General features: G+C 40.3%; 1 protein-coding gene across 3 annotated transcripts in view; it reads left to right on the top strand.

The window, feature by feature from the left end:
- The window catches only part of LOC149266375 (tRNase Z TRZ1-like), a 127903-nt gene that overhangs the window by 35185 nt on the left and 75436 nt on the right, over positions 1–17282 (top strand). For 2 of the 3 annotated variants that reach the window (XR_016260149.1, XM_089430470.1), the window contains exons 2-5: positions 3920–4082; positions 4182–4252; positions 4382–4477; positions 4634–4747. Coding sequence is in view for 2 of the 3 variants with exons in the window: in XM_089430470.1 (XP_089286596.1) it covers positions 3920–4082; positions 4182–4252; positions 4382–4477; positions 4634–4747 (444 nt within the window). In the remaining variant the exon portion in view is untranslated. The remainder of the gene's footprint in view (positions 1–3919; positions 4083–4181; positions 4253–4381; positions 4478–4633; positions 4748–17282) is intronic. The other variant, XM_089430473.1, reaches the window with a different exon arrangement.

The following is a 17282-nucleotide window of genomic DNA, read 5'->3' as shown; positions in this document are numbered from 1 at the left end:
GAGAAAATTCTTGTTTGATCCTTTCCCCTCACCTTGGCCAGGTTAAGAGCATCATTGGTTGCCAAAATCCATCCCCTAACCTGGGCTAGGTCCACTTGGCCTCGTGTGGTCCCATTCTTCACCAAAGCCTATTTATCAAGGACTACTCGAGAAATCAAGTTCTCAAAAAGGATTTTAGGGATTGAGAACATCTTTTATAGGTCTTATCCTTCTCCCTCAACCCTCCAATCCTCATCCCCTCTCCCTAGAAGATCAAGTCCCTTGCTTAAAGAGCAAGCAAGCCCTATCCTTCAAACTCTTTTGGAAAGGGAATCATTTGGGTCACTCCACCTCTTTATTGATCTACACTTTATAAGTGACTTCCTAACTATCGGGTATCCTCCCATCGGTGAAAGTCTGTAAAGAGTAGGGAGTCTTAGCTTTGGTGACAATGGGCTAAGTCTCCATAGTTCCCCTTGACCTAGCAGTTTCCCTCATAGAAAACCCTTTTAGCTCCCTTGTTTTGGGCAAGTTTAGTGTTTCTTCAAATGCCTAACCCTCTAGACCTAGTAGCTAGTCTAGAAACAACAGACAAAGTAATTCGTCGCTTTTCCTATAGTTAACAGATAAGAGAAAAAAGAAACAAAGGTACCAACCTGTAACTTTCGCTCGATCCCTCTCTCCTTTGACCAATTTCGCCACTCCTTTCCGTACTTAACTCGCTTGGAAAGTACCTGCACACAAGCTGAGACAGAAACCCATCAAAGCATACAATAATGATGATCTGTTAACTAAACATATCATAGAATCAAGAATACGATATACATCATATAAACACATGAATGGAAAAAGCTTAGAATTCTTTATTAATAGAAGGAAAGATTACAACCCATGTAGATGCATGCTCGATTCAGTGTCATCCTTCCAGCTTCAAACCCTTCTCTCCTCATGAAGCAACATTTCAACATCATTACAATACTCTTACTAATCTCATTCAAACAGCATCTCTTTAGCTCAAGAAAGTCCAACCTAGACTAGCCTTTGAATGCTTGGTCAATTTATAGCTGAATGGAGGAGGTTAAGCCATTAATGGCCCTCATGAATGCTTTGCCAAAATTGGGAAGTGGTTCCATGGAGGAAGGGATAATGGATTAAGGTTCATTCATCCTCTTCCTCATCCAAATGCGAGCTCCATCCATCTAGAAACTTCCAGAAGCATCCATTGGATGAGGAATCCAATGGATTCATTTCAAAAATTCGATGAATCTCGCTCAGCGCAGGTGAAACAAAGGCTAGGTGCGATGCATAGCACCCAGACAGTGTAGTTCCTGCAATGCATTGCAGCCTGATAGAAGGTTCCCTGCGCTGATCTCCTTAGGGACACTTTTTGGATGAATGGTGACATGAAACTCTTGGGAGGCAAGCATGATGTAGGTTAACTTCATTAGGGAACGAAAACAACTTGATGGACCCTAATAGTATGGATCTGGAAGTTGGGGTTGATGTGCCCAAATTGACCTGTAACACCCCTGTTAGTTTGAGCGGTAACAGGCCCGACTTACAAGGCGTTGGGGCGTCCTTTCGGTTGCAGCAGGATTTTAGGGTTTAGTAGCATCCTACAGGTTGTTGCCTCCTTCAGTTGTGGTTGGAAACTTAATATAATTACTTTTCTTTTAAAGTGGATGAGAAGATAATTACTAACAAGCGTTCAGTGGTTTTTGACTCAGATGGGGTTTTCCACCTAAAAATCTTGTGTCTACTGTCTTTATCATTCTACATTGTTGTATGGTGTGTTCTACTGTTGATTGAAAAAGAACAATAATAATAACTAACATTCTGAAAAAGATTAATAAAGTGCTAATTACTAAGAAACACTGGTTCACCCCCCCTCTTAGTATTTCCAACAAATTGCTGCTCACCCTTTCCTTATGGGCTCCACCAATTGATGCCCCCTTTCTCATCCCCTTTTCCTTGTGGTTCAATTTTCCTAAGGGAGTTCGATTTCCCTTATTGAGTGGTCCCCACAACCCATTACCACTTTAATTTTTCTTTTTTCCTAAATTTAGCCTTCCCTTTTTCTCCAAAAATTAAATTGAGCCTCCACAACCCACTTTCCTGATTTTATTCGCCAGAATTATTTATTAATCGCCAAAATTGCAAAATTGAGAATTTCCTTAGCAAAATTTTTAATTAGGGACGTGACAGAGCGGATGCCTGTGGATGAAATTCCAAGGTTTGCCTCAAAAAACCTTTTAAATGCAAAAATAGCATTGATTGTGGTGAAACCTCTTTAAGTAGGGCTGATGTCATCCTTTCCAAACTCCTTTGTGCCATTAAAACGCTAATCCCTAGCCAAGCTTCAACTTGAAGCCTATTTGAGGGTTTCCCTATTACTTTGTTGTTTTTTAATAATTAATGAAACCATTCTTTGACTTATACATGTCTAGATTCTCCTTATCATTGCATATCAATAAACCCTAACTTGCAGTAGTCCTTAGTCTATGGTTAAAATACTTGTTCCTTTATAAGGAAGATTTGTGCTTATTTCAGCTTTAAGGTATCTGTCCCTAGACCAATCATATCACTTAGAGCCTTCTGATTAGAATACCCTTGTAAGTGAATATATGGAAGCCTCTCTTGTGATGAAATTCCACTAAACAGCAAGAGGAAGATTTCCGAGGTGATAGTGGCAAGCCTTCCTCATTGTTGCCATAGGGTTTGGCCTCGCCTCGTGAGTCCTCTTACAAGCCGTGCTTGATTTTGCTGCAAGAGGGCTTAGTCACAAATGATGCTATATGTCTGGATGACGGGTTTCAACCAAATGATCTCATGAAGCTGCCTAGAATTACAAACCTGGCAGATGAGCCACAACTGAGAGCAAGGAGTCCTTGCAAAGCATCTTGACAAGATATAGAGGATCCAGAATGTGAACAATACTCGATGGCTTTACTGATTAGTGACCAGTCACTAATGATTATCTCTTGTGAGTAAATTCTAGTGAGCATGCTTTTCAGTTACTTATGACTTTAAAATCATGACTAGAGTCTTGAAGTTGCATCATTATATTTTAAAATTTTGAAAATAAAATCATGAATGTGAAACTGGAATCATGATTATGGCATGGTCATTATCATATTTGATGTTATTTTACATCTTAATATTAAAATTTACATCTCTAAGTTCTTGGTTCTAAATTTTATTACTTTCCAAAATACTATTTTATTACTTTCTAAAGTTTACCCCATCCCCCCACGTACACCCTGCAGCCATATTTCAATTTTCAAGAAATGCTCACAGGCACCTGAAATTGCACCCTCACTTGCAGTGGATGCATGCACCTGGAATTGCACCCTTACTCGTACTGCACCCATGCACTCTGGCTATGTAAATAATATCGTTCTAAACAACTCCATTTACCACTTTCATCTATGTAGATGATGCAATTTTTCTCTTTATTTCTTTCTTAGTCCCAATCAAAAGTTTTAAAACTCAGTACTTTATGGAAGTATTCTGAAGAATGTTATGCTCCACTTCATTTACTTTTAGCTCAATATCTCTAATGTTTGAAAGGGCCTGCAAGGACTAATATAAACTAGGTATCAAAGTATCCGACAGAATCATAAAAAAATGTTTTAAGGTGAAATCCCATTTTAATTACCATTAATGCATTCTAATGCGGATGGTTTGCAAACTATTGGCTAGGCACTGAACTTCTGATATACTTCGGGAGTAAAGTTTCAGATTCCAAGCTTGCAATCTGTCCTTGTGTCCTCTTCAAATTACTAAATTTGACATGCCATTTCAATGATCATTTCAATCTGGGAAGTTTCTTTAAAGTACTCAATACAACATGGCATTTCTGTGATCATTTTAATGGGTAAAGGATTGAGTTTGACCCAGAGTTCATTTTAACTGGGTTTTGTTATTTATGTTATCTAAGGGAGGACTTCCAATGTATGTAGCAACGCGAAATCTCTACAGCATGAAGCCTCCAACAATTGTTGTGCCTGTGGCCATTAAAGAAGATGTACAGAAGTTATTTGCAGTTCACAGGGCGATGGATCACTCCGAGCTAAAACATAATCTAATTGCGTTGAACTTGGGTATGCTCTATGGGCTATATTTTTATTCCATGCTTGGTGATTCAGAAAATGGTCTGCATTTACAGTAGATATTCCCTAAAGCAGCAAGTTTGCCTCCAGGAGAGGAATATGAAATAAGGAAGGACTTGGTAGTGAGACCATTTAAGACTTATCATGTAATACCAAGCCAGGTAAGATATCGGAATTCAAAATGTTCAATTTTCTTTGCTGGGTTAGTTGTTTGATATTTCTTACCATTTTCCTCTTCTAATGATGAACTTATAAATGAATTTCCTAAGTTTTTCCCTGCATGAATATAGGGTTATATAATCTATTCTGTAAGACAAAAGCTTAAGAAAGAATATCTTCATCTATGTGGAAGTGAGATTAAGAACTTGAAATTCTCAGGTGTGCAGGTATGTCTTTAATCTGGCTTTTGAATAGATCTATTGAGGTGGAACTTGAAACTCAGAATTGATGTTCCCATCAACTTCAGAAATAACATGGAATGTTGGTGATTTTTTGTTATTTCTCTCTTGGCATTGTAATCACCTCTCAGCATTTAATGGCAGATCACAGACACCATAATGTCTCCAGAGGTTGCATTCACAGGAGATACAATGTCTGATTTTATAGTGGATCCAAGCAATATAGATGCACTCAAAGCAAAGATTCTTATCATGGAGGTGTGCATTTTCTTTTTATATTTTATATTTGCTTCTGTTATAGCTTTAATATATATGTGCTCAGAGGCAGAGAAAGGATTCCATTGAAGTTTCTCTGGAGGTTGTTCATAAAAGCTAATTTTACCTGATCCAGCCAAAGAGAGGATTGAAGCTAAGACATTTTCATTCAATTTTAGAGCTTGGACACTAATCTGTAAGACATACAAGAAACTATTTAAGCAATAGAATGGGTGAAAGCTGAATGTTGCATGCAAGCAGACATTGACACTGGAATAGAAAGGAAATCTTAAGCTAAAGGTTGATTCATCACCTACCTGTTAGGTGGGGTCAAGCCGATTTTAACAAGTTAGACAGCAAGTTGTTGATAAACAAATGGGTGCTTTTAACTAGTTACTGCTTAGCTGACCATGGAACATACTTGAGGTGGGAAAGTCCTGTTCGGAAAAATAAAAATGATTAATTTCCAACTCTACATGTGATCCAAAATGATAAATGAATCAGAGCTTGTCAATGAAATGGAAAACTATATCATGCCAGTTTGGTCAATTAGGAAAGGGTCACAAAAGCACGAGATACAAAAAAAAGGCATATAGTACAACCTTGTGGTAGAAAATGTATTCCAACTTTGTTCAAGCAGATGGATCATGTACTCTTCATTTGAGCAAACTGGATCATGTACATGGGATTTTCATGCACTCTTCGTTCAAGCACATGGATCATGTGCTGTATGGTGAGCAAATGCCCCTGAGTTGGAGCCATTAGAAGAAAAAATTTCTCCCATTCTAATCAACTTGCCAGGCAGCGGCCCTATGATGATCGACAGATAGCTAGCCTCAAAGGCCCTCTAGCCACGCTCCGGCCAATACTTAAGACATCTATCTTACTTATCAAAGGAAGGTGGGTCATCCATTGTAAGGTATATTAACCATTTTTTAATCAAGTGATTTCATTTATTGTTTAAAAGCATTCTAATGTGGATCATGGGTTGAATTGGATGATAGACTACTTTTGGTTGTAATCTTGTTCCCATGGTTCACCTTGGTGGTTATCCCTTGCACCTAGTCTAGTGTGACCCTCCTTGAAGCCTTTCTTTCCACTATCTAGTAGGGGCACAAATAAAAGGCACTGTTGATGTTGTGTGTCAATGGTAATCTATACTATCACCTTCCATCTATCCCCTTGTATCCACATCCCATCTTCGGGTTGATTGCTTTCTGTCACCAGTATTGGTTCCTTCTTTTCCTCATTCTTGAGTAGGACCTATTCAGTGTTGACCACTACGTGTCAACGAACCATAGCAGTACACCCCATTTTTCGCAAAAGGGATAGCACCTGATTGATGTGTCTGCGTCGTCCACCTATTATCATCAGCCTGATTGTCATGTTATAATGTAAATCCATTTTGCATGTATATGATGTAAATAATCTTAGCAGATTAGTGTCATGTAATTGCCTAGGTAAACCTATTCTTCTGGTAACGATCTACATTCCGAGAGGTTTTTTGTCTCACTGATCCATTCTTGGATGGTCGACAGAGTTTTCCTTCAACCTTACCCCAAAGCCGGAATGAAATTTGTCACTAGGGTCTTAGGTGAGTCCTAGTGTTATAGATCGAGTCTGTGTAAAAGTGATCTGGGAATAACCTTAACTATTTGGTTAGGTTATTTTATTACAAATTGCTTGATTTGCTAGATTATATTTTGGTGTCGCAGAACTGGGTAGTCTATGAGGGTCTTTTGCAAATGGGTTTTCCCCTTGAGATGTAAAAAATGTAAAAATCATGATGTAAAGTGTTTTGAGGGTTAGAAAAATAATTTATCCCCTCATAGGTTAATTAATTAAATTTTCTGGCCAAAATTAATTAAAATCTTAAGCCAGAAATTTAATTAATTATAGGTCCTAGGTAAATTTAAATTTTCCAAAGGCAAAATTCGTGGGTCCTTTAAAAATTAAATTTTAAGAGGTCCAGGGACTAAGGTTAATTGATTATTTTGCTAAATTTTAAGCCTTTGGTCCCTGGGGTTAAGTCAAAGTCAAAATTTTGAGGAAATTAATTCAAAAATTTAATTTTTGAATTAATTAAAATGCATTTAATTGAAAAATTCAAAATTTCTTCAATATTAAAATTTTGACGGATGAGATTAAAAGAAATTTTGATCCTCATCAACGGTTGAGATTACTTTGACAAAGATCATTCGAACTAGCTGTTGGAAGATTTATCTTTAAATAGGAGATCAGTTGTCAGTTGAGATAATCCGATCTCTGGATTGTGTACTAAGCTGTCAAGCTCTCTTGTATACTTTTTTGAATTAATGCAAAAGTCTTTGGGGTTCGAACGTGTTGTAGTGTTCCTCTTCATGAATTTATGGTAACATTGTTTTAATTTTTGCTTAATATTATGTGAAAACTATCAATCAATAGCTCTCTTAGAATAATCTGAATACAGGTATCTTATTCAGTTTGTTGGATCTAGGGTAACATTTTTAATTTTGATTGAAGTAGGAGGTATCTATAATTTTTTCAGAATTTTATTGTTGTTCTATTTCTCTACTTGATTTGATGGTTGATCTAGTGTTTGTAGAGGATCTCTCAGGTTCTCATTGAGCGTTTGGGGATAGTCTTCGGTTGGACCAACCAACTCTCAACATATATTTTCTGAAGAGCCTACTTCATATAAGCCTCAGGATTTATCTAGCGATAATTTTTTATTTTTTGTTTATTTATTTCTATTTATTTTTTGTTTTTTTTTTTTTTCTTCTGCAAGGTGTTTTTGGGCTAGTACCTCTCTAAAATTTTAAATCTTTTAAATATTTTGTGGAAATTTTGATAGATCTGGCTATTAAGAGCCTTAGATTATCAGATCTGGGAGCGGAGTTGGACTCATACTCCTCAGATCTGATAGATCTGTAAATTATTTGTATAGATCTGTTATTTACTTGTGTAGATCTGAAATTTTGTAACATAATTTTGAATTTTAACACTTGGGTTTTTGGGATTTTCTCTATTTTTGTACATATTGGGTATTGAGTTTTTCTCTTTTCACTTGTGCAGAAATAGATCTGAGAAATCAGCCAAGAAAATTTTCAGATCTGAGCTAGATCTAGACCCTGGAGGGCAAAATCTGGGCTCAAAGATTGTTTGCAAGAATAGATCTGAGAAATCAGCCAAGTAAATCTTCAGATCTAAGCTAGATCTAGACCCTGGAGGGCAAGATCTGGGCTCAAAGATTGTTTGGAGGAATAGATCTGAGAAATCAGCGAAGAAAATCTTCAGATCTGAGTTAGATATAGACCCTATAGGGCAAGATCTGGGCTCAAAGATTGTGTGCAGGAATAGATCTGAGAAATCAACCAAGAAAATCTTCAGATCTAAGCTAGATCTAGACCCTGGAGGGCAAGATCTGGGCTCAAAGATTGTTTGCAAGAATAGATCTGGGAAATCAACCAAGTAAATCTTCAGATTTGAGATTTTTTCAAGCAGATCTGGGGGTTTTGAGACAGATCTAGGCCCTGGAGGGCAATATCTTGTCCCAAATTTGTTTGCAGGGCTAGCCATTAAAGATTTTGCAATAAATCTGAAGATCTGAAGCAAAATATTTTTTATTTTATTTTATATTTATATTTTATTTTATTATTTTTATTTATTTATTATTTTTATTTTTTTTTTTTTAATTTTTTTTTTTTTTTTGATTTTTTTGTTTTTTGTTATTTTTTTTTTTTTTTCAGAACAAGAGTTTCAAGTTTTGGGGCTCCTAAGCTCAGATCTACCTTCTCCTAGCCCAACGCTAGTTCTATTGGGCCTAGTGCTAGCTTTCATTGGCCTTAGATTCCCTTGCTCCATTTTTGATTTGAATATTTGATTTTTTGAAGCTAATCATTGGTGGTTTTTGTAGAAAATTTGGTAAAAATTTGTGTTTTAGATATTGATTTTTTTTTGGCAACTTGGGCAAGTGATCTTCAAGGCCTAGGGCTTAAGAGTTTGATTTTTAAACCATCTTTTTCCTCACTGTTTGCTACAACAGTCATATACCTTTCTAATAGTGGTGAAAAACACATCTAAGTGGTTTGAAATTAACTAAAAAATTGTTAAATACATTAATAAGTCATTTATGTTTGATGTGTATCAAGAATTTGGCCTAGATCTACATTTTGGGTCACTGTTATTTCTGAATAATTCTGTTTTTGAAGTTTGAAATATAAGAGTGGAAAAATTTCATGTGGGTTAGCCTAAAATCAATTCTTAAGTTGTCTAATACATTAAGGAATTAATTTCTTGAGTTGGGCATTAATCATTAGGCTTATTTCATGTTTTAGTTGCTAGCTGTAATAAGTATATTAGATCTGATATAATTCTGGAAATCACATCACAACACGCTGAAATTTTTTGATAATTCATGTGGGCAAGTTTGGAAAAATTTCGGTAAATTTTTGACATAAAGATATCATTGATAGCTTATTGTTTTCATTGTCATATTGCTGCTGTCATAAAGTTTTTCTTACTATTGTCCTAAAAATTAATTTCTGAAAATTAAGTATTTTGTCATGGAATTGTGATAAAATGCATATCCTTTGTTTCATAAACTAAGTATTTTTTTTGAGCATCTGTTGACATTGATATCGAATTGCAAAGTTGTTTTTGTTCTCTTTGAGCTAAATTGTATCAAGAAGATTTGAAATAAGCTGGTGTTTTAACTATAGTATCTTCAAGAGTTTATTTTCTAAGTCTTCATCTAAAAAAATGTGAGCATTTCATTTGGGTAATTGAGGGCTTTTGCGGCATAAGTGTTTTCCCATTCTCAAGTCTAACTTCATCTCATCTTCCGGTGCATTTGCATATAATTTAACTTTGCATAGATAAAATTTATTTTCAAGCATAAGCTTGGTCAATAGATAGATAGATCTCCATCCGTCTTTTTTTGAGAAGCCCGTTTTAATAGTACTTAAAACGGTGACCTTGCAGTCGTCAGAGCCACAGTTCTCTGCAGCGCAGGAGGCATCGGGTTTGTTAGAATTTCAGGAGAGGTATCGTTAATCACACCTTAGTGTGCTTCTCTTGATCTTCTCTCTGCCAATTACTGCGAAATCAGACTCAACACAGAAAGGATTGAAGGGTTCACATTTAAATAGGCATTTAAACTAAAATTAACCAAGATTTTTGCTTCTCACATTAGTTTTAGGATCTGCGTTTCATATAAGATAGTCATTCATCTAAACAGCAGTTGCTAATCGATTACTTGGTCTTAATTTCCCTAGCAAGATTGTTGACTCCATAAGGCATTGGTATCAATCGTTTAAAATCTAATCAGATCCTATAAGTCTTGCTAAATCTTAATCAAGTACTTGATCGCTTCACTGTGTCTCCCGAACTGGTTGGTTCCTAACTAGTTCTTATTCATTCCACTTTTCCATAGGGTCTACCCCCTTAGCCTGCTGTAGGGAGATAGCTTAAACGGAGAGATAGGGGATCAGGGTGACAGCCTTTGATCTGAGCCCTTGTCGCGGTGCCTAGACATTCTGTGCGACAACAGGGCCCAAAAGCATTGCCCTAAGTGGTTGATGCAATGGAAGAAAAGAAAGAGCATGATTCATTATGATAAAATCCAAAAAATTGGCTGGGATATAATAAAGTACGTGGACAAAAACCTAGCCTAAGCTCTACCCCTCTCATTAGTCCTCACTCAATACCTGGCTAATGCATGAACAAATAAAAATGAAAGGAACTTTGAATATCACAATCTCAATGAATGACAAATTGCTTCATCTTTAAAAGGGTAAAAGATGCATAAATGAAATCTTGATGCAATCTATGCAAGAAAAAGAAGATCATTAAAGAAAAGACGCACAAGAGGGCTGGAAAACATAGACCGAGGAAAGGCGTAACTCAGGTCGCACGATTGCTCCCTCTTCACATTATAACAATCAAGAATGATGGTTGTTCTCGCCCAAATTGTATACTTTAAATGCGGATACGACTCAGAGCGGGGGTTGTCACTCTGATCCCCGCTAACTCTGTTTTAGCTACCTCCTAGGCAAGCTAAGGGGGTTAGTCCCTGTTGTTGCTCAAATTGTACAGGCACTGTGACAACCGCTCAGGGCGGGGCTATCACTCTGATCCCTGCCCACTCCGTTCTAGCTGTCTACCAACAACAGGCTATGGGGGCAGTATGTGAAAATTTGGAAGCCCCAAATTTCTATTGTAGCAACTGATTAAGTTCCTTCTATTTGTTAATAACTGAACAAATTATTTACTGCTTCCTACAACAAATATCAAAACTAATACACTATAGCCTTCACCAATTAAAATTATATGCGGAGACAAGTAACTGAGCAAGAAAGAAAGACACAACACATTACACAATTATTTTTGGACAAATGTCCCTGGAAAAACCCAATGTGCGAAAACCGATGCAACAACTGAGGGTTTGTATTATTAAGCAGTAGTTTTATGAATACAATCTCTTAATGCCTTGCTGGCTATCCAATACAGAGAATATGATTGATAGAAGATTAGTGAGAAATACCTCACACTATCACTGGTGATCCCGACTAATCCAGCCACATAATGGCTTGCCCCTCACTGCCTCTGCGCAGTCACTGCGTAGGCCCAACATCACAGCGTCTATGGACAACGTCACCCCTTCTGTTGATCGATTTGCCTCTGAGACTTTGATTCTGTCCTCCCGGTTTCATTCCTCGGCTTCCGGCTTCATAAATCGACCTCTCCAGCAAAAATACGGATATTCTCAAGGCTCTGCGCTGCTTCTGCATCAGCCTATGCTGCCCAGCGTAGCCTCTGCATTGCCTATTCGTCAGCCTACGTTGCCCAACGCAGCCTCTGCGCTACCTCTCATGGATCTCTCTCTGCCTCCTCTACTGAGGATTCTCGGATCCGGAAAAATATCCAACCGGAACTATCCCTGCCCCTCACTGCAAGAAATCACTTTGAATCTCTCTCTGGCAACTGCTGTGCTACTCTCTTCAGAAATTCTATCTCTAATCTCTTACTCGATGTGTTTTCCAAATGCCCATCAAGCGTCCTCTTATAATCCCTCTATTGAGAACCAACGACCCATATTAGATTCTAATCAATGGCTCAAATCATTTTCGCTTGATCCTCGTCTTCTTCTAGAAGTTTCACCCACAATTAGATTAATACCCTTTAATTATTTTAATTTCCTAAGTTTAGACTTAGGCATCCATTAAAAATAATTAATTATTTTAATAAAACTGAATCCATGTGGAATTTCCCAAAACGATTTCTGGGTATTGTGGAATACATGTGTCCAAGTCTCCTTGCAAATTTTGAGGATTAGAGCACATCTGATGCTACCATAAATCAACACTCCCTCTTAGCGAGGAATGTGCTCTAGTAATGCAAACTGTTGAAGCACCACCCTGAATCTGTAACATCTCCCTCTGCGCTGCTGATGTCTGATCTCTCTGCCCATCAACTATTGCGCAAATGCTGCATCTGTACTGTTGTTGACCCTGCCACTACGAACACTGCATCTGTATTGCAACTCCCTCTCAAATTCTGCATCTGTGCTGCTGCTGGCACTGCCACTGCCAACACTGCATCTGCATTGCAACCTTCTCCAACTGTTGCTGCTACTGCATCAACAACGGAAAAGCATCCAAAATTACTACACAGGTGTTCAATATGATGCATCTATTGCTGAAGTTCTGACCGTTGCTAGTTTTTGCGCTGACCCTTTGAAGCCTTTGCGCTGCTGCTGACTTTGCTCTATGCCAACTGCATTGCTACCAGCTCTAGCTCTGCGCTGCTTAGTCTCTGGTGCTCCTAGCTACTGCTACTGTCACTTCGGCACTCCTCTGCACCAACTGACACTGGTCCATCCTGCTACTTCTGATCTGGGCTCCTGTAGCAAGGTATTAATCCAAGAGGTGGACTCCTCTAGGATCTCGCCCAATTGCTAATCTTTCAAACTACAGTTCGAGATCACCCCACCTCTGGGCAATCATGACAAACTCCTCCTCCTCGATCTGTGCAGATGTAGCCTTCGGATCATGCTTCTCATCCTTGTCGTTCTTGAGAGGACACTGTGTAGCGTAGTGACCAAGTTCGCCACACCGGAAGCACTTGATCTTTGAAACATCTTTCTTCTTCTTCCGCTGCTCCTTCTGCCCTTTAGATGTGAGGGTTGCATTCTCATCCTTCTCCTTTGGCTTTGTCCCACTGCTGCTACTGCTACTATCAATTTTGCACTTGACTAAGTCTCTCCTCATCTCTTCTTGTTGAAGAGTGGCCTACATCCCTTCCCAATCTGGCAATCTCTCTTTGCCCAGGAGACTCTGGACAAACACTTGCCATTCTTCTGAGACTGAGTTCAAGGCCAGCGTCACCATCTCGGTAGGCTGAGGTGTTGACCCCACAGCTGCCAACGAGTCTCAGATCTCCTGAAGCTTCGTAAGGAACGGATCAATGCGTTCCCCCTTCTACATCTGCGTGGATCTCATCTTCTGCTCCAAGTACATCTTCTGCTGCTTGGAAGATCCTTCGTATAGCGTGGCCAAAGCTTTCCACACCTGGCTAGCAGTATCCTTGCCAGTGTTGATTTGGGGTAGCATCGGATGCGCTCTAAGCCTTAAATTTCGTAGGGAGGCTTGGTCACATGCATTCCAAAGAACCCAGAAATTGTTTTGGGAAATTCCACCTAGAGACAATTATATTAAAATAATTAATATTTTTAATGGAGTTCTTAAGTTTAAACTTAGGAAAATTAAAATATTAATGGGTGTTAATTTAATTGTGGGTGAATCTTCTAGATAAAGACACAGATTGTTGATTTGGGGAGCATCAGATGTGCTCTAGCCTCCAAAATTGGTGGAGAGGCTAAAGCACATGAGATCTCCAATACCCAGAAATGGTTTGGGCAGATTCTAAACAGTTTGGGAGATATTAAAATAATTAATATTTTAATGGAGTCCCTAAGTCTAAACTTAGAGAAAATAAAATATTAATGTGAATTAATATAAAACTGAGTTAGAATGGTCCAAAAGTTATGGATCAATTCAGATCTAATCTTAGCCGTTGATTACGGATTTAATCTCGACCGTTGAATTGTCAACGTGAAAAGTATAAGAGGAGGCTTGAGGTCACTTGGAGAACACATCGAGTTGATCAAGAATTCGATTTTCTGGGGCAAGGCTTGCTGAGGAAATCGAAGGAGTGATCAGACTTGCAGCTGAGAGGCAGTGAACACAGAAGAAGAGAGGCAGAGAGGGTACTGGGAGCATCAGCGCAGAAGCCGGGAGAGAGGGACGTAGAGCCAGCTAGAGGCCACGGAGAGCCAGTCAGGGCCCACGCAGAGGCAGCCAGGAGCTGCGCAGTGCCAGAGAGATTCATTGCGGGTGGTGTAGAGGTTCTAGAGGTTGACGCAATGCCTCCAGAGGCTGATGTAGGGCGAGTTGGGGTGACGCTGGGCCAGAGAGGCTGACGCAGTCCCTAGAGGTAGACGCTGGAGATTTCCTGGGGTAGATTGGAGCTGAGAGCTGTGGGATTATTCATTTGGGGTTTTAGCTGGAATATTTGTCTTCGACTCAGAGGTACTACTGCCAAGATCATTCTCTATTTGAGCCGGTTTGGCACCCATATTGTATTATGAAACTGCTTAATAATAAAACCCTCAGATAGCTGCACCGGTTTTCCCGCATTGGGTTTTTCCGGGGACATTGGTCCAAAAACAACAGTGTCACTTGTGTTCTTATTTTTTTCTTCAGTTGATGATGTGTAATGTGTTGAGCATGTACTTGTATTTATTTTCAATATTTATATCGTAAATAACTTGTTAATTAAACAGAACAAATAGCCAGAAATAAATCAGAAAGTACATGAAAGGTTTCTAACATTTAGACTTAGAAATTCCAACATGGTATCAGAGCGTGGTTGCAGATCACAGGAGAACTGAGGGCATCAACCGAGCAGAGCAGCAGCAACAAAAACAGCAGTCTCGAGTGACAAAAGCTGTTCCTAGCGAAGAACTAGCAAGGAAGGGGTGATTGCAGTGCTTGCGTCATCAAGGTTGAGCCGAGAGGAGGATCAGCGCAATGGCAGAAGGGAGCAGACCTAACCTATGCAGTGCTCAGTCATCTTTCTCAGTCAGGAAAGATTGACGCTCGTGGCCAGGAGGTGTAGATTTTGCTAGTGCCGGGATTGCACAGAGCCCAGAAGCTCTAACCTTCAGTTCGCTGAGGCATAGGATGCTGTGGGTAAGTTGCGGAGTGAAGCTGGAGGGGTACTGTGGTCAGAACAGTACGTAATAGGGCAAGACCAAGGAGGAGGGAGTTGCTGCCGAGGATTTCTATCCAAGAAATCCGGATCAGTGGTGCAGCTGCACTAACAATCGGAGTGGGGACATCTCGACATTGGCAGAGGGGTTTCCAGGAGGGAAAACGAGGCTTAGAGGGAGTCACACTGAGAACTTCCAGAAGGGAAGTAGAGGAGCAACAAAATGACAGTGAACAGGGTAAGAGACCAGGACAGACTGGACTGAGCCTCAAACTTCGTAGTTTGGAAGGCCAGAATCTTGTCTGTTCTAGACAGGAATTGTCTCAAGCACTTTGCCTTGAAGACGATAGCGATCCTAGTTGACCTGGTTGAGAACGACAAGTACGAGGAGGCAATGGTGAGGGCCAAGAGAATTATCCTTGACGGGGCCATGTAGTACCACATATTGCCGAAAAGGAAACGACAAATGCGATGTGGGAGGCCCTGACGAAATTGTATCAGCATACTTCCGTGCAGAGGAAGATGCTACTAGAAAATCAGCTGTGGTCATACCAGATGCAGAAGGGAGAACAGATCGAGACCTTTCTCAGGTGATTGAAGGAGATCCGGGATCAGCTGACTTCCATAGGGGCCACGCTGGATCAAGAATTGATGGTGAGGACAGCCCTGAACACAGTCTCAGAAGACTGGGAGGTGTTTGTCCAGAGCATACTGGGCAGGTCGACCCTTCCAGATTGGGAGGAACTGTGGGCGGCTCTTCGCCAAGAAGAGATCAGAACGCTGACCAAGGCAGGAAGCAGCGGCAAGGGGGTCAGAATCAAGAAGGAGGAAGAGGAGGATGCTACCCTAGCATCTGAGGGAAAGCAGGAGAAACGGAAGAAGAAGGACCTCTCCAAGGTCAAATGCTTCCACTGTGGGGAATTGGGTCACTATGCGAGCCAGTGTTCGAGGAAGAAAAGCAAGGGAGAGGCTTCCGAGACCAAGGTTGCACCAACAAGGGTGGAGAAGGAAGTGGAGACAGATGATCACTGTGCCATGAGTGCTCACACGCCACTTGAGAGGAAGTGGGGAGACATCAAGCTGTAGTCAGACGGACTACAGGCAATGAGGGGCAGGATCCTCAAGGTACCCAGCGTCTTGGATTATACCTTGCTACGGGAGCCCCAAAGAGGAGTAGCAGTACTAGAGGATGTCAGTAGAGACGGATGCAGATGGAGCGACAGGGGGAGCTACAGTGCAGGATTCCCAGGACAATGTGAGGCAGCAGTGCGAGATGCATGGAGTTGTTGTAGCAGAGAAGGGGCACTTGTCAGCGACAAAGGGAATTTCAGCATCATGGGTGTCTCTAGCCCGACAGAGATGTCAGAGTTGGGAGATGAGTTACTTACTTCTCAGTAATTGAGTTGCAGTGCAACAGTTAATAATGGGAGTGCTTTGGGCAGCGTGATGCAGCATGAAGAGAGGGGCTGTCGTATGGATCAAGCAGTGGCAGTGACAGGGCCATGGGCAGCAGGCCTAGCATTAGCACAAGGACTGATGCCGGATGATCAGGATGATGCTTAGTGAGGAGTATTACTAGAGCATAGTGCTCGCCAAGAGGGAGTGTTGATTTGGAGTAGCATCGAATGTGTACTAGCCTCGAAAATTGGTGGAGAGGCTAAAGCACATGAGATATCCAATACCCAAAAATGGTTTGGGCAGATTCTAAACAGTTGGGAGATATTAAAATAATTAATATTTTTAATGGAGTCCCTAAGTCTAAACTTAGGGAAAATAAAATATTAATGTGAATTAATATAAAACTGAGTTAGAATGGTCCAAAAGTCATGGATCAAGTCAGATCTAATCTTAGTCGTTGATTAGGGACTTAATCTCGACTGTTGAATTGTCAACGAGAAAAGTATAAGAGGAGGCTTGAGGGTCACTTGGAGAACACACCGAGTTGATCAAGAATTCGATTTTCTGGGGCAGGGCTTGCTGAGGAAATCGAAGGAGTGATCAGAGTTGCAGCTGAGGGGCAGTGAATACAGAAGTAGAGAGGTAGAGAGGGTACTGGGAGCATCAACGCAGAAGCCGGGAGAGAGGGACGCAAAGCCAGCTAGAGGCCATACAGAGGCAGCCAGGAGCTGCGTAGTGCCAGAGAGAGCCAGCGTGGGTGACATAGAGGCTCTAGAGGCTGACGTAGCGCGAGTTGGGGTGACGTTGGGCCAGAGAGGATGACGCAGTCCCTAGAGGCAGACGTTGGAGATTTCATGGGGCAGATTGGAGCTGAAAGCTGTGGGATTAT

The sequence above is a fragment of the Pinus tabuliformis genome, chromosome 6 (assembly GCF_031772625.1).
Source record: "Pinus tabuliformis cultivar Carrire ecotype Pingquan chromosome 6, CPIR1, whole genome shotgun sequence".
In the NCBI taxonomy this organism is placed as follows: Eukaryota; Viridiplantae; Streptophyta; class Pinopsida; order Pinales; family Pinaceae; genus Pinus; species Pinus tabuliformis.
This window is presented reverse-complemented; position numbering and strand designations above follow the sequence as displayed.